Source organism: Lolium rigidum, chromosome 6 (genome assembly GCF_022539505.1).
Source record: "Lolium rigidum isolate FL_2022 chromosome 6, APGP_CSIRO_Lrig_0.1, whole genome shotgun sequence".
In the NCBI taxonomy this organism is placed as follows: domain Eukaryota; kingdom Viridiplantae; phylum Streptophyta; class Magnoliopsida; order Poales; family Poaceae; genus Lolium; species Lolium rigidum.
In genome coordinates this window covers 313,283,740-313,301,668 of record NC_061513.1, presented here as the reverse complement: position 1 = coordinate 313,301,668, position 17,929 = coordinate 313,283,740, and the positions used below count along the sequence as shown (strand labels likewise).

Here is a 17,929-nt window from a genome sequence, read left to right as displayed (position 1 = left end):
TTTAATTTTTATAAACGATGTCAATTATTATAACGTTCTTCAAAGCAATGTAGTTGTATTATGACAATGATATCTTGTTAATGTGTTCGGTATTATCATGCTATAGCACATTGTAATATTCCTGATTTGATTTGAATTTGAATTTTCATACTAAGTTTCAAATTATATATGTGCATTGAAAAATGAAATTTGAATATCCGTGGCAACGCACGGGCATTTCTACTAGTATCATAAATAATCTCTATTTCACGATCACAAGATAAACAAAATTCTTCATGACTATTGCGAACCGAAATCCATCAAAACAGGTGCAAAAGAACGGATGCGCAGCAGCAGAATCAGAAGGGTTTCTAAGTTTCAGCGAAATATACACTCCCCTCCTCTTGATTTGATATAGGTTGCTGACGACGAACGAAATACAGAAGCAAGTAACCAAAATTAAAAGGTGCCACTTTGCTAGATAGTCATTCCAGTACAATATACTGCGTGGTGTGAACTTAAGCCCTCCGTTCCAAAACTCAAATGCATCTAGATACGATCTGCGTCTATACAAAGTTGAGTCACTTATTGTGATAATCTTTTCCCTCGGCTCACTACCAAGAGTCTCTTAATTCTCTCCAGTCCAGGCGAACGGCCAGCTACAAAACCGGGCAGAAAAATGAATGATAGATAGGCGTCTCTTAACCCATGCCTGCCTTTGCGACGCCGGACTTAGATGGGCTCCCCATCAGGTAGAAGAACGCTAGAACCTGGGAGAGCAGTCACCAGCGTGTCGCATTTCGTGACGAGTTGTTTCTGCACATGTACAGTTTCTTAGTATCTGGTTGCATGGAATATCATAGCAGCTTATCCAGAAATACATGAATAATCATCCATAGAGAAGAAGTGAAAGAAATTTACCTTAGCCTGGACAGCACACGAGAGGAAGTCCAGAACATGAGTGTCAGCGCTGTTTCTCAGTTGAACAAGAGATGGAAAGAGACACAATGGGAGAGTATGTGTGTGATGTAGGTTTTGAGACACCAAAATACAGAATGATATTTCATGCACGGACCATAAGGAATTGCGGGGAACACTTCAGAACCAAACCAATATATAGTATTATCTAAAAAAAACTAAGATACAGCACAGAATGAAGTGGTTGTATTTCTCCTCTGTATAGACTGATAGAGCAGGTTGGAGAGCCAAAGCACTCGCTAGATTAGGTGCTAACAAAGATATTTCTTTCCCTAGGCAAACAACTGATACTACTACTTACTATAGAAACTCGAACAGGATCGGCAACTGTTGATTCAACTTTCTCGCCTTTTGTCCTTGCTTTTTCTCTGACTCTGCTACTCAATTCCACTTGAAGCAGGCGAAACATTACAGTGCATTGTCTCCCGCTGGCTGAATTCAACAGCCAAGCCTTTCATCTGCCTCTAACATCCAACAGGCCATCACAAGCTGTCATTCCATACAAGCAGACTGGCACCGCGAGCTTACTTCTAGCTCCATCACACGGCAGAGAAGCCAGCCCCCAGCTCATGCATTCTTGGTATCTCGTTCATCTCCAGCCCTGTTACTTGGGTTTCCTCGCTGCACCGTCACTCATCTCGACCCCAGGCAGCCGCAACGCGTTCGCAAACATCCTTTTCGCCGCACCAGTCTGCTCTTTCTTCAGCGTCTCGGCGCTAACATGAGGCGTATGGCGGCTTTGAGTAGAAGGGTGAGGATCTCCACCGGGCGAGCTCGAGTTGTATTTCCTAGCTATATAGTTCTCTTCTTTTCTGACTGGTCTAACTGCATACTGCTTGTTCATGCTACCTGTCTGAAGGTTTCGTCCATTTACTGGCTCCTTTCTGTTGTTCACCGTGTCAGCTCTCTCCTTTGTATCTTCAACTCTTTTACCAAGTGCGTGCGAAATCATCCGCTGAGCAACAGCGGGAACATGTCTAGGTTTTGCCGCTGATGTGTCCTTCCCCTTGGCATCGTGTGTAGAGAAGATTCGCTCGCGAGCAGCTTGATAAGCAGCCTCCCTCTCCTTGAGGGATGCTGCTGAAAGTGGCACTGGCTGCTTCAAAGGCTTCACATCTGAAAGGAACAGGCTATGTCGTTACTTCTTTGTTTTCCAACCCTCAAGGCTTAAGTGTCAAATTACGCCAAGATCCAAGCCGGTTACAGTTTGAAAATACATCAATACAGGATGTTCGGCTGAAAGGTGGTCATTTACCTGTATCAGTCTTCAGTTGTAGGCTTTCAAAAGAAATAGTGTCTTGAACAACTTCCGTCTCGTAAGTTTTCTGAAGATCTGCTAGAAGACAATGTTAATTAGCGACTACAAGCTAGTTTTCTTGAACAACCATGCAGGAGCTTTGTGCCTAATTTTTTTTATAGAAGGAAAGAAGTTATCTACAACTGGTTGCCAACAAAAAAAGCCGGTCAAAGATAGCCAAATGCAGGTCACTAGCTAAACTATACATGAACAACTGGGATAGCCAGAAGCTTTGCATTGTTACTTCTAGTGTTGAATATCTTCATGAATTTTGGAGGTAGTAATCACAAAATTGTAAAAGTAAAGGAATGCATGAGACGAGACCATATTTATGCATGTACAAAAATACTTTTTGCTAATGATGTTTATAGACTTTCTGAAGATAACATTAAGTACATCCTGGATATTTGTGAATATCAGAATAATACATGTAAAAGCAACAAAAAGTTGTGAATCAAGTTTGCCATGAATTTCAAGCGCGTGCAAGCACAGCCACTTGTTTTGTTTCACCTAGAACCAGATTTTACCCTTTCTTTATCATGTGTTGCTTACTAGCCATGGCAAAGGAAATAAATTTGACCATAGCAAAGGACTGTCCACTCTTTACTTCCTGAGTAGAGCACACTCTTGGGAGGAAGTCTCAAACTATTTGTTCCAAACAAGGATCTGAGTGATCAATAGTTGATGCAGCAAATAGATGTGTGAAGAATGATTCACCTGCCTCATTTCTTGCTAGAAAAACAGAAGCTGAAGGACCATCACTATCGTCATACTTCCATAACACATCGCTCACAAGGACAGGAGGGCTGCAATAAATAACATAACTAAATTTAAAACAAGGTTAACATAATAACTGCTCCAAATTTGGTCAACCAACAATGTGTAGCAGAGTTTTCGAGTTAAATATACAGTGGCTAGAAAGAGAAAATTGGCAAGAACAGCAACAAAAGAAAACCCTACCATGAAGCAGGCATCACGCAACAAGCACATTAAGTAAAGTGAGCACTGGTAATGAGACACCGTGCTGGAACAAACTAGTATTTTGGTACAATGTATACATGTAGGTCGTAACAGAATCAAGTCAAACAAAAAAAAAGTTTATCACGGTCCAATATAGTACAGCAGAAACAAGAATCAATAGATTAAAAGACGACACATGGAAAGAGGGAAACCCGTGAGCATATTTCGCGACATACATGGCTGTTTCAGGGCAGCGTTGGAGAACTAAATGCCGAGCATCATCTTCACCAACAGATTCATGAGCGAACCTAGGAACAACAAGAATTACCAAAAGGATTGGTTACTGCGATATAATTATTCAGCAACTTAAGTATGCCATGACAACGAAGCAGGTGGGCATGAATAGAATAGGAAGGAGTACCCATAGATGTCGGCAAGGCGATGCAAGAGAAGGCGGTTGTATGAGCTGGTGGGCTGGAGCTCTATGGTATTCCCAACTGATCCGTGATGTGTACCAGTCATGTCGCGATCATGCTCGTCATCATCGTCTTCGTGGTACTGGTGTTGTAGAAGGGTGACAAGGAACTCCTCGGTGGAGAGGACGAGGTGCTTGCTGTAGAGGTTGTCCCTGACGAGCGAGGCCAGCTCCTCAATCTGCTCCACCAGAAGCAAAAAATAACAAGTAGGTAAAGCATACTCTGTCACTGTCACAGGAAGTAGAACCGTAGTCAGATTTCTCTGAGCAGCTAGTCTGAATGCTCCACCATGTGCTGTTTCACGACACATGGAAAGAGGGAAACCCATGATAATGAATTTACCATAGCAAACTGGGTGGTGTCCATCCTGCACTTTCAGCTACGGTGGATCTTGCTCTGCGCACATGGAAAAAAAAAGAGGAATTGAAGCAAATTAGACCTCAACTCTTATGATTTCTGCAAGCATCACTATAACATGAGAAAATAGTACATATTGAGATTTGTGTCCATCTGTACTATTCCTGCACATTTCACTAAATCATGCAAGTACTGGTTTCCTTTGCCATATCTGAATTCACGAAATCTGTGTTCATTCGGCAGATAAAAGCACATGAGGGCTGGCACTTGGGAAGAATGCTACTCCATCTGGTTCAAAATAATTGCTTGAAAAAAGGATGTATCTAGACATGTTTTAGTGTGTAGATACATCCATTTTTGGGCAATTATTTTGAACCGGAGGGAGTGCTAATAGTACAGTATAATGAGTGAAAGCAGCACCAGCAAACATGTGGAAAAGGATGAGCAGCTCAGCAAAGCAGTCTAGAAACGATTGTAACGAACATAGACAAAAATGCAAAAAGCTGGAGTGCAGCAACACTACCTGAATGTTTACATACTATTCATGTTAGTTAGTACAATTGCTACGGTCTAGAATCTCGACCCACGTTTTGCACATTCCCAAAAACAAGGATGCAAAGATAGGATATGTATCCAATGTGCTTGACAAATCAGGGCCTACAAATTTTACGTTAATAAGAACTAGAAGATAACTTATGACGAATGTTCAGACAAACAGCACAATCCCTAGCTACTTCAATCAAACTGTCAGCACTTTGCTTGATTAGCTGAATCTTTTGTCATTACAATCATATATGGCCATCGTATGTAAAGGAAAATAGCATAGTAAGGTTTAACATGAATATACAGCTACACCCATCAATTCATCCGTAGTTTGAGCATCAAATGAAATTGGAAGGCAAGCAGAGAAAAACTACTCTTCCATGATTTGGCTGACGGGGTGAAGCTCTCGGAGCATCCAGGGTGAGCTCGACGTGGCTCGGGAAGCGGCGGCCCTGGGCGGGGAGAGCATAGCTAGCGGGGGCGGCGCGCGCTAGGGAAATCGGGGAGAGGGGGAGGAAGAGAGGCATACCAGTGAGGGTTGCCGGACCGGGGCGCCGGAAGAGGCGCGGGTACAGCCTCGAGCCGTCTAATCCGCTAGGATGGCGGCGGCGCGCGCGCCTGAGGTTGATGCTAGGGGATTGAACCGACGGCAGGCTGCGGCACGGCTGCGAGGTGGTAGGCTGCCAGGCAGGACCCGTAGGTACCTACTCCTACTCGGAGGAAACAAAGGAGTTCACACCTGTGTAATTCATTTTATTCATAATATAGGAAAAATATATTTAAAATTTTAATTCGGCTGTATGCTCCCTCCAAAAAAACATGTTTCTAGTTATCTAAAAATTCTAATAAATTTTTTTGCATGTACATCTCGACAATTCAATGTAAAAAAACACAAGAGATATCTCAGAAAAGACTTATTTTTAGCACCAAATTTTTTATTTTTCCACAACACAAAGGACAAGTTGATTTTTCATGTAAAGACTTTGTGTGCACGTAACATGTGAAGTGTACACGTGGATTTTTCTTTTGAATTTTCTGATATCTATAAAGAAAGCATATACAGACCTAAAACATCACCCCAAAAAATATTAGAGTGTCATGCTTATTTGACTCATAGAAAAACGATTATCTTTAATTGCACCAAAGAAAATTTCATTAGGTCTGATTTAATTTTTTTCCCATTACCTTCGATTCATATTACTTGATTCACCTTTGTCTGGACACAAATGTATCTAGTTAACAAACGCATCTACTTACATCCATATCAAGTTGAGTCGGTTAATTTGGATCGGGGAGTATTAAATTTAGCATTTCAATAAGGTTAGTTCCTATGAGATATGATCTACTGTATGAATCAAACACTTCATCTAGATTTTTTACAAAGGATCTAAATCCTACATAATTTCTATAAAAATCATATCTGACAAGGTCATGGGTATCGGGTGCACCCAACCATGTGAATGGCGGCCACGCTCTAGACCATAGCAACCCACTACAACGGTTTGGACCCCATACGGGGCCTGGCGCAACCATCTTGGAGCACAAGCCACGTCAAGATGCGGAACGTGGATTCTATGGAATTCTCTTGTCAACCCACTTAAATCGGATCTAGGTTACTTGTTAGGGTTTAGTGTTCATGACGCCAGTTTTTGTTATTAAGGGGGAAAGAGGTCATAATCTCTCATGTCCATGAAAAATGACACACACTACATACGTGCATCCTCTACATGCAATTTTTTTTATTTAAGACATTTAGAGATCCGGTAATATGGATTTTTGGCCGCCACAGTAAACAGGTTCCGTTGGACCTGGGTGCCATTGCGTATTTCTAAAAATTCCTCTAGCTACAACGTGGTTCACACAACTATATCGGGAGAGGCTCGTTGTGTGCGATTTGGAGAGCGAATCCAGTGCACGCTAGCTCTTGGATTCTAAGCGCTTGAGAATGATAAATGGCAGATCTCATCCCATTATAACGAATCAACAGTGAGAAGACTCCATGGTTTGTTTTAGCAGGAAACTGAGATGCAAGTGGTAAATCCAATTCAAAATTGCTACAATATATACTAGATACTAGAGATCTAGGTGTCCGCTAGAGCGGAGCGAGGTGGCGGGGCCGACCATGGTGGCATGGGAGCTTCTAGCGAGGCTTTGAATAAATGTGGTTGTCCTAGGGTTCCGAGATGGTAAACCTAGAGGGGGGTGAATAGGTTTCTACAAATTTTAATTCTTTCTTTGCAATATTAGGCTTTGCGAAATATAAAGGTGAGCCTAATGCAAACTAGGTGAGGCAACATATATGAAGATACAAGTAACTCAAGCACGAAGGCTCTCACAGGAAATTATTCACAAGTAAGGAGTTCGGTTTAGAGATAACCAATAGCATGCGGAGACGAGGGTTTATTCTCGTGTTCCCTTCCTTTGCAAGAAGGTACGTCACGTTTGGAGGGGTGGAGATCCCACGAAGGATTCCCCAACGCCACGAAGGCTCACCCTATTCTCCGGAGCCTATCTCACGAAGGAATAGCTCACTCACTTGTGGTAGACTTTGAGGTAGCCTCCAAACCTTCACAATTTTGTCAGGAGCAAATCCACTGCCCGGATGCTTCCGGACCTCTCTTGCCCACCTAGGGTTTTCAAGGAACCCTAGAGAGCAAGTGTCTTGACGAATACAAGGGGGAACAAGATTTTGCTTGGTGGAATGCTAGATCAAGGCCTCCTCTATCTTTTTCCCGAAGGAATTTGAGTTTGGGTGGAGGAGGAGGGAGATCTGAAGGATTTGGAGCTCAACAATGGAGTATGAGAGAGAGAAATGTCTTGAGCTTTTTTCACTAGTTTCCTTACTCCTTCAAGTTGGAAGAAGGGGCTTATATAGTCATCCCGGAAAACTAGCCGTTTTTCACTTCAAGTCAATGCACCCGGTAGCTGCGGTGGTACCGGGCCACATACCGGGCTGCCCGGCAGCAGCACCCGGTGGGCCGGGCTGCCTACCGGGTTCTCCTGGCTTCGTCTTCTTTAGTCAGTCCGGTAGCAACACCGGGTGTACCGGGCTGGCTACCGAACTTTCCGGTAGCAACGCTCGGTGTACCGGCCTGGCTGTCGGGCTGCCCTCACTTCATCTCTTTCCTTCAGTCCGGTAGCAGGACCCAGTGTACCGGGCTGGCTACCGATTTGCCCGGTAGCAGCACCCGGTGTACCGAGCTGGCTGCTGATTTTTCCTGGAGCTTCAGAATATCTTCGTCTTCTCGGCACTTCTTCCTCTCAGCATTTTTTGTGTGGAGAATATGTATATATGTGGCTTTGGCAAGCACTTCTTTAGAGACAAACGGTCAACACACCATCATTAGTTGAGAACAACAATTGGGGGGTCTCTCTTCACCTCGCATCCTTGTGTCCGACTGAAAAACCTTTCTTGCCGCCTTGCATTCTCATATGTGGACTAAAACCTGTGTATATACTTATAGATACTATTAGTCCACACACTAGCATCAGTGTCATTGTTAACCAAAATAATGGTTAAGGATAAAATACCCTTACACAAGATGATGATCTGCTGGATACGAGTCCCCATCGATCTAGTTAGAGTGTCGTGTTCCGGAAGGCTCCGCCGGCGAAGTCCATTGGGCGATTCATCCTTGGAGATTGCTGGATCAGGTGGGATTTGATAGTGCGTACCCGTGCTTTTCTCTGGCCGTTTGGTTTCAAGGAGAGCGTTGTGAAGCTCTACTGGTTGTTACCATCATGGAGCACGCTTTCTTGTTCCATGGTGAAGTCAGCCGGCGGGATTGTGATTGAAGTCATGATCTAAGGACTAGGAAAGGTGGTTCCACTCTTTGTGGCTTGGAGTAGCGACATAGTTAGTGGGGGCGTTAGCACATGAAAAGTTTAAAGTATTACCTTGCAGGATGAAAATCGAAGTTCTGGCCTTAATTGGTTGTGCCTGACAATGGCCTTATTCAAGATATTGTTTTATGAGGAAGTACTTTCTCTAGGATGAAAATCTAAAATCTTTGATCGAGCGATGACGATGCTTGTGTACTGTTTTCTTCTTGGAAGCATTTGGTGTTGTCTTGGTGGTAGTAGTATGGTGCACTAGTAGGAAAAGCCTCATCAGTGGCGCACCAAAAATTGATTCTGTGGCGCATGGTCGGTGCGCCACAGAATTCTCGCCACAAAAATAAGGTTTCTGTGGCGCACCTGCCCATGCGCCACAGAAAGTCTTATTTCTGTGGCGCACCAGGCGGCGGTGCGCCACAGAAACAGAAAGTTTTATTTCTGTGGCGCACCACCGCCGGTGCGCCACAGAATTTTTTTAAAAATTTCAAAAAAAGTGGCGGCCAGATCCAGATCTGGGGCCGCCGATTTTTTTTAATTTTTCTGGAAGGTCGCCGGAGGTGGTTGGTTGCGTGGGTGGTGTGGGTTTGTGGGTGGAGGATGAGGCCGGCCGAAGGAGGTGGTGGTGGTGGTGGAATAGGAGGAGGTGGAGGTGGTGGTGGAATAGGAGGAGGTGGAGGTGGAGGTGGAGGTGGAGGTGGTGGTAGAGGAGGTGGTGGTGGTGGTGGTGGTTGTCGCCGGAGGAGGAGGAGAAGGTGGTTGTTGTGGAGGAGGTGGTCGCCGGAGGAGGTGTTGGTCGTGGTCGCCGGTGGAGGTCGCCGGAGTTGGTCGCCGGTGGAGGTCGCCGGAGTTGGTCGCCGGAGTTGGTCGCCGGTGGAGGAGAGTGATGACCCACAAGTATAGGGGGTGTATCGTAGTATCTTCGATAAGTAAGAATGTCGATCCCAACGAGGAGCAGAAGGTGTTGACAAACAGTTTCGATGAAGGTTTCACTGTAAATGCTCACAGACAAGTATTCAGGGGGGTTTGATGTAACAGATGAATAAAGTACGAGTAGGTAAAATGCGAGAGAAATAATTGCAGCGAGTGGCCCAATCCTTTTTAGCACAAAGGACAAGCCGGTTTGTTTACTTATAATGACCAAACGTTCTCGAGGACACATGGGATTTTAGTCTAGTGCTTTCGCTACATACGGCTGATTAATCTTCATTGTTTTGATAAGTGTTGTGTGGGTGAACCTGTGCTAATGTACCGCCCTTCCTAGGACTAATACATACTTGTGATTATACCCCTTGCAAGCATCCGCAACTACAAGAAAGTAATTAAGATAAATCTAACCACAGCCTTAAACTGCGAGATCCTGCGATCCCTCCTGCATCGATATACCAACGGGGGTTTAGGTTTCTGTTACTCCGGCAACCCCGCAATTGGCAAACGAGTACAAGATGCATTCCCCTAGGCCCATAAATGGTGAAGTGTCGTGTAGTCGACGTTCACACGACACCACTAGAAGAATAACACCACAACTTAAATATCATAACATTGAATATTACTCAACCATAGTTCACTACTAACATTTAGACTTCACCCATGTCCTCAAGAACTAAACGAACTACTCACGAGACATCATATGGAACATGATCAGAGGTGATATGATGATGAATAACAATCTGAACATAGACCTTGGTTCAATGGTTTCACTCAATAGCATAAACAACAAGTAGAAATCAGTACCGGGAGAGTTTCCCCTATCAAACAATCAAGATCAAACCCAAATTGCTACAGCGGTGACGAGGTGCTGCGGAGGAGATGGCGGTGATGATGGTGGAGATGATGATGATGGTGATGGAGATGATGTCCAGCTCGATGGCGGTGACGATGGCGTCGATTTCCCCCTCCGGGAGGGAATTTCCCCGGCGGATTCCTGCCCGCCGGAGAGCTCTTTTCTCTCTGGTGTTCTCCGCCCCGCGAGGCGGGCTGTAACCCTTCGTGAGGATTCCTCTGTGGCTTAGGTCTTCGGGACGAAGGGTTTCGCGAAGAAAAGGAGGCGAAAGAGGCCGAGGGGCTCCACACCACATGGTGGCGCGGCCGGAGCCATGGGCCGCGCCACCCTATGGTGTGGGCCCACCATGGGTCCAGCTGGCTCCCCCTTCCGGCTTCCTCCGTCATACTGGAAAAATAGGAGTTTACGTAAAACTTCTTTCCACAATTGATCTTCCGAAATATTGCATCCTGACGGTGCTTTTTCCAGCAGAATCCTGGCTCCGGTGCTCGATCTCCAAATAATCATGAAACATGCAAAATAGATGAAATAACATAAGTATTGTGTCCCAATATGAAATATATCAATGAATAACAGCAAAATATGATAAAAAATAGTGATGCAATTTGGACGTATCAACTCCCCCCAAGCTTAGACTTCGCTTGTCCCCAAGCGAAACTGAACTCTGTAAACAGGTCCACATGTTTATGGAGTGAAGAGTCGATAAATAAAATACGGACAAGAAGCATCATATTCATTCACACAAGACATTATAGTAAACAACTTCCTCATATAACTCAACTTGAAACAAGTATAAGGTAATCACAAATAAAGGTGCATAAGGAATCATAATTGGTGATGGCAAACTTTGTTCTTGGTCAGAGAACATTTAACAGATTATATTCATCTATTGAGCAGCGCTCTCATATTAAAGCTTATGGTAAACGTGCATACTCAATCATATTAATCATTGATGACTTTCAAAGCTATAATCATTCAGGTAAAACTTGTACTAAACAAGAAAGAGTAAAAACATGATGAAGCAAATCACAATATAATAGTTTGATCACAACAACTCAAATGCTTGCTTGAGATGGAGGGAAATAGGTTTATCGACTCAACATAAAGTAAAAGACAGGCCCTTCGCGAGAGGAAGCGAGAGATTAAATCATGTGCTAGAGCTTTTTCAGTTTTGAAATCATATAAAGAGAATAAAAGTAAAGTTTTGAGAGGTGTTTGTTGTTGTCAACGACTGGTAGCGGGTACTCTAACCCCCTTGCCAAACAGACCTCCAAAGAGCGGCTCCCATGAAGGACGTTATCTCTACCAGCAAGGTAGATCATCCCTCTTCTCTTTTGTTTACACATGTACTTTAGTTTATTTTTAAGGATGACACTCCCCCCAACCTTTGCTTACACAAGCCATGGCTAACCGAATCCTCGGGTGCCTTCCAACAATCTCATACCATGGAGGAGTGTCTATTGCAAAATTAAGTTGCTTAGTGATGAATCAGGGCAAAACATGTGAAGAGAATTATTAATGAAAGTTAATTAATTGGGGCTGGGAACCCCGTTGCGAGCTCTTATTGCAAAATTATAGGATAAGTGGATGAAGCCACTAGTCCATTAGTGGAGGCTACCTAACAAGACTGAAAGATAAAACACCACATACTTCCTCATGAGCTATAAAACATTGACACAAATAAGAAGTAATAAGTTTTGAATTGTTTAAAGGTAGCACATGAAGTATTTACTTGGAATGGCGAGACAATACCATGCGGTAGGTAGGTATGGTGGACACAAATGGCATAGGTTTGGGTTCAGGTTTGGATGCACGAGAAGTATTCCCTCTCGATACAGGTCTTTGGCTAGCAAGGTTAATTAGCAAGCATAAGAGTTGAGGGAAACAAACAAATATACATGTGATAGAAACAACCATGCATCTTACTTGTAAGCACAAACAGTTTTAACTTTAGAATACTAAGCTAAGAACTGATAAGAAAGATAATAATATCTTCTACATGTACTTCCTCTATTCATCTAAAACTCAAAGTGTTGTTGCTATTGACCATTGCTAAGTTTCCCAAAACCAAATAGATTTACTCAATACTCCCAAAGTGGTACCAATACTAAAATCAAGATCAATCATATAGTAGAAATTGCAAACTAAAATAAGGTGTGCAATATGTAAATGATAAGACTTCTCATTAATATTCCATAATGATAACTCACACCAAGGGATACATGGACAAACTAAAGGAGAGATACTTCCACACTGCAACCCATCTCATACGATAACTTCCCTACTCATGATATGACACTACTTGATAGTAAAAAGTAAAAGGTAATGATAATGTGATACCGCGGCACTCCCCCAAGCTTGGAACAAACCAAGGGGATGCCAATACCGATGATGGATTACTCCTTTGGCGATGGTGGTGATGAACTCTTCCCGCGCTTCTTAATAAACTCCTTCAACTTCAGTTTCTCAGCTTGACAATTCTGCACTAAGATTCGAAGAGATTCATTGTTATCCGAGGTTGGCGATGTCGACCTTGTGACGCGAATCGAGTGGTATTCAATCATTCTTCGGAGACGGCAATTCTCCTCCTGGAGTATCTCCACTTCTCTTCTTAGAGCCCGATATTGATCACAAAACTCATCGGTAATCCGTAGAACTTCTTCCATCATGGGGAAGGAGTCGAGGCTAAGAGCGGGTGGTAGAGGTCCCTGCAAGTTATGAGAAAAAGAACGTTGAGTGTCAACGAGATCCCACCAAGATTTGCTTGCTCCCTCCGGCTTGCTGATCTTGTCTTGATGGCACCTCCTTCACTTCTTCCTCCGAAAGCCCCTTGCCTTTGTTCTTGGAGACCATGGTGCCTCTAAACCGAAAACAGATCCTGGCAGAAACAGCTCGAAACAAAACACGTCGAGAAAACGATATACGGACCTCCAGGGGTCCGGGGGATTTTATAATAAAAAATTTCAGAACAAACGGAAAGTACCAGATCGAACAAGAGTCGGAAAGGGGCGACGAGGCGGCCAGACCATAGGTCGGCGCGGGCCCAGGTCAGGCCGCGCCGGCCTATGGTGGCACGCCCTCGTGCGTCCTTTCCACTCCGTTTCGAACTCGTAATTTTTCATATTTTCCAAAAACAACAAAAATAATGTTCGGAAAGTAAATCGCGGACTTTTCATTACCAGTACTGTTACCTATTCAAAGTTGAGTTACGGCGGACTCGTCAATTTGTCCCTTGATAAAAGCCTCCGGTGTTTCCACTCGAATAATATCAACATCAACATTGTAAGAATCACCCGAGATATAATGCTTGAGTCTTTGTCCATTCACCACTTGCGTAGCATTGCCTTGGAGAGAGCTAATTTTAATTGCTCCTGAACGATACACCTCCTCAACAACATATGGTCCTTCCCATTTCGAGAGTAATTTCCACGCAAAGAATGCGAGACGAGACCGATACAATAGGACTTTATCCCCAATATTAAACTCTCTTTTGATGATCCTTCTATCATGCCATTTTTTAACTTTTTCTTTAAAGAGTTTAGCATTTTCATAAGCTTCACTTCTCCATTCATCTAGAGAACTTAATTGTAACAACCTCTTATCACCGGCAAGTTTAGGATCTCTATTTAATTCTCTAACGGCTCGATAAGCTTTGTGCTCTAGTTCTAAAGGTAAATGACAAGCTTTTCCGTAAACCATTTTATAAGGTGACATTCCCATGGGGTTTTTATAAGCAGTTCTATAAGCCCATAGTGCGTCTTTCAATTTACTAGCCCAATTCTTTCTAGATTTATTAACGGTTTTCTGCAAGATAGATTTAATTTCTCTATTTGATAATTCTACTTGACCACTACTTTGAGGGTGATAAGCGGAAGCAATTCTATGATTAATACCATACTTAGCAAGAGTTTTCTAAAACCTCCATGAATAAAATGAGAACCTCCATCAGTCATAATATATCTGGGTACTCCAAATCTAGGAAAAATAATATCTAAAAGCATTTTTAAAGAGGTCTCACCATCAGCACTTTTTGTAGGTATGGCTTCCACCCATTTAGTAACGTAATCAACGAGCAACAAGTATATGAGTGTTACCTTTTGAAGAGGAAAAGGTCCCATGAAGTCAAATCCCCAACAATCAAACGGTTCAATAACAAGAGTATAATTCATAGGCATTTCATTGCGTCTGGAGATATTACCAACCCTTTGACATTCATCACAAGATAAAATAAACTTCCTTGCATCTTTGAAGAGAGTTGGCCAATAAAAACCTGATTGTAGAACCTTTTGCGCGGTTCTATCTTCGGCGTGATGTCCTCCATAAGCACTGCCATGACATTTACTCAATATCTCTTGTTGTTCATATTCGGGAACACACCTTCGCATAATACCATCCACTCCTTCTTTATATAAGTGTGGGTCATCCCAGAAATAATGCCTCAAGTCATAAAAGAATTTCCTCCTCTGCTGAACTGAAAAGGTTGGAGGCAAGTACTTGGAAACAATAAAGTTAGCATAATCAGCATACCAAGGACTGTCTCGCGAACTCACCTTTATTACAGCCAATTGTTCATTTGGAAAACTATCATTAACGAGAACGGGGTCATAAGCAATATTTTCCAATCTAGACAAGTTATCAGCAACAGGATTATCAGCACCTTTCCTATCCACAATATGTAAATCAAATTCTTGCAAAAGAAGTACCCATCTAATAAGCCTCGGCTTAGCATCTTTCTTTGTCATAAGATATCTAATTGCAGCATGATCAGTATGAATTGTAACTTTTGAATCAACAATATAAGATCTAAATTTATCACAAGCAAAGACTACAGCTAATAATTCTTTTTCAGTAGTAGCATAATTTCTTTGAGCAGCATCAAGAGTCTTGCTAGCATAATGAATAACATTTAATTTTTTATCTACTCGCTGTCCAAGAACAGTGATGGCGTGTATTTCACACGTTCGTTGGGCAACCCCAAGAGGAAGGTATGATGCGCACAGCAGCAAGTTTTCCCTCAGAAAGAAACCAAGGTTTATCGAACCAGGAGGAGCCAAGAAGCACGTTGAAGGTTGATGGCGGCGGGATGTAGTGCGGCGCAACACCGGAGATTCCGGCGCCAACGTGGAACCTGCACAACACAACCAAAGTACTTTGCCCCAACGAAACGAGTGAGGTTGTCAATCTCACCTGGCTTGCTGTAACAAAGGATTAACCGTATTGTGTGGAAGATGATTGTTTGCAGAGAAAACAAGTAAAAACAAGTATTGCGGCAGATTTGTATTTCGAGTATTAAAGAATGGACCGGGGTCCACAGTTCACTAGAGGTGTCTCTCCCATAAGATAAAAGCATGTTGGGTGAACAAATTACGGTCGGGCAATTGACAAATAGAGAGGGCATAACAATGCACATACATGACATGATAAGTATAGTGAGATTTAATTGGGCATTACGACAAAGTACATAGACCGCCATCCAGCTGCATCTATGCCTAAAAAGTCCACCTTCGAGTTATCATCCGAACCCCCTCCGAGTATTAAGTTGCTAACAACGAGACAATTGCATTAAGTATGGTGCGTAATGTAATCAACAACTACATCCTCGGACATAGCGCCAATGTTTTATCCCTAGTGGCAACGGCACAACACAACCTTAGAACTTTACGTCACTTGTCACGAGTGTCAATGCGGGCATGAACCAACTATCGAGCATAAGTACTCCCTCTTGGAGTTAAAAGTAAAAACTTGGCCAGAGCCTCTACTAGAAACGGAGAGCATGCAAGATCATAAACAACACATGTATAATAACTTGATAATTAACATGACATAGTATTCTCTATCCATCGGATCCCGACAAACACAACATATAGAATTACGAGATAGATGATCTTGATCATGTTAGGCAGCTCACAAGATCCAACAATGAAGCACAATGAGGAGAAGACAACCATCTAGCTCCTGCTATGGACCCATAGTCCAGGGGTGAACTACTCACTCATCACTCCGGAGGCGACCATGGCGGTGTAGAGTCCTCCGGGAGATGATTCCCTCTCCCGGCGGGGTGCCGGAGGCGATCTCCGGATCCCCGAGATGGGATCGGCGGCGACGGCGTCTCAGTAAGGTTTTCCGTATCGTGGCTCTCGGTACTGGGGGTTTCGTCACGGAGGCTTTAAGTAGGCGGAAGGGCAAGTCAAGAGGCGGCACGGGGCCCCTCTTCGTCTCGTCTTCGGACTTCTGGAAGCTTCGTGGAAAAATAGGCCCCTGGGCTTTGATTTCGTCCAATTCCGAGAATATTTCCTTACTAGGATTTCTGAAACCAAAAACAGCGAAAACAACAAGCGGCACTTCGGCATCTTGTTAATAGGTTAGTTCCGAGAAAATGCACGAATATGACATAAAGTGTGCATAAAACATGTAGGTATCATCAATAATATGGCATAGAACATAAGAAATTATCGATACGTCGGAGACGTATCAAGCATCCCCAAGCTTAGTTCTGCTCGTCCCGAGCGAGGTAAAACGATAACAAAGATAATTTACGAAGTGATATGCCATCATAACCTTGATCATACTATTTGTAAACATATGTAGTGGATGCAGCGATCAAAACAATGGTGATGACATGAGTAAACAAGTGAATCATAAAGCAAAGACTTTTCATGAATAGTACTTCAAGACAAGTATTAATAAGTCTTGCATAAGAGTTAACTCATAAAGCAATAAATCAAAGTAAAGGTATTGAAGCAACACAAAGGAAGATTAAGTTTCAGCGGTTGCTTTCAACTTGTAACATGTATATCTCATGGATAATAGTCAACATAGAGTAATATAACAAGTACAATATGCAAGTATGTAGGAATCAATGCACGGTTCACACAAGTGTTTGCTTCTTGAGGTGGAGAGAGATAGGTGAAGCTGACTCAACATAAAAGTAAAGAGAATGGTCCTTCAAAGAGGAAAGCATCGATTGCTATATTTGTGCTAGAGCTTTTATTTTGAAAACATGAAACAATTTTGTCAATGGTAGTAATAAAGCATATGAGTTATGTACATTATATCTTACAAGTTGCAAGTCTCATGCATAGTATACTAATAGTGCCCGCACCTTGTCCTAATTAACTTGGACTACCGGATCTTTGCAATGCACATGTTTTGACCAAGTGTCACAATGGGGTACCTCCATGCCGCCTGTACAAAGGTCTAAGGAGAAAGCTCGCATTTTGGATTTCTCGCTTTTGATTATTCTCAACTTAGACATCCATACCAGGGACAACATGGACAACGAGATAATGGACTCCTCTTTTATGCATAAGCATGTGGCAACAATTATTATTCTCATATGAGATTGAGGATATGTGTCCAAAGCCGAAACTTCCACCATGAATTATGGCTTTAGTTAGCGGCCCAAAGTTCTTCTCTAACAACATGCATGCTCCAACCATGAAGGTGGTAGATCTCTCTTGCTTCGAGACAAGACGGACATGCATAGCAACTCACATGATATCCAACAAGGAATAGTTGATGGCGTCCCCGAAACATGGTTATCGCTCAACAAGCAACTTAATAAGAGATAAAGTGCATAAGTACATATTCAATACTACAATAGTTTTTAAGCTATTTGTCCCATGAGCTATATATTGCAAAGGTGAATGATGGAATTTTAAAGGTAGCACTCAAGCAATTTACTTTGGAATGGCGGATAAATACCATGTAGTAGGTAGGTAT

The 17,929-nt window shown here is 42.8% G+C and overlaps 1 protein-coding gene across 1 annotated transcript; it reads right to left on the bottom strand.

Annotated features, from left to right (window-relative positions):
* Positions 1-1,080: 1,080 nt before the first annotated feature.
* LOC124664613 lies at positions 1,081-4,089 on the bottom strand. The gene is made up of 6 exons (XM_047202087.1): positions 4,033-4,089; positions 3,591-3,868; positions 3,451-3,522; positions 2,972-3,060; positions 2,213-2,290; positions 1,081-2,073 (listed from the first exon to the last, which is right to left on the bottom strand). The coding sequence occupies exons 1-6, from the start codon at positions 4,054-4,056 to the stop codon at positions 1,562-1,564; spliced, it is 1,053 nt and encodes a 350-aa protein (XP_047058043.1). The 5' UTR covers positions 4,057-4,089; the 3' UTR covers positions 1,081-1,561.
* Positions 4,090-17,929: the final 13,840 nt, after the last annotated feature.

Bases quoted from the DNA above. Each gene is read 5' to 3' on its own strand.
- LOC124664613 (XM_047202087.1), bottom strand. From the start codon at position 4,056: ATGGACACCACCCAGTTTGCTATG. The intron at 3,869-4,032 runs GTAAATTCATTA...CTGGTGGAGCAG, and splicing joins ACACCACCCAGTTTGCTATG to ATTGAGGAGCTGGCCTCGCT. The intron at 3,523-3,590 runs GCATACTTAAGT...TGTTGTTCCTAG, and splicing joins CCACCTGCTTCGTTGTCATG to GTTCGCTCATGAATCTGTTG.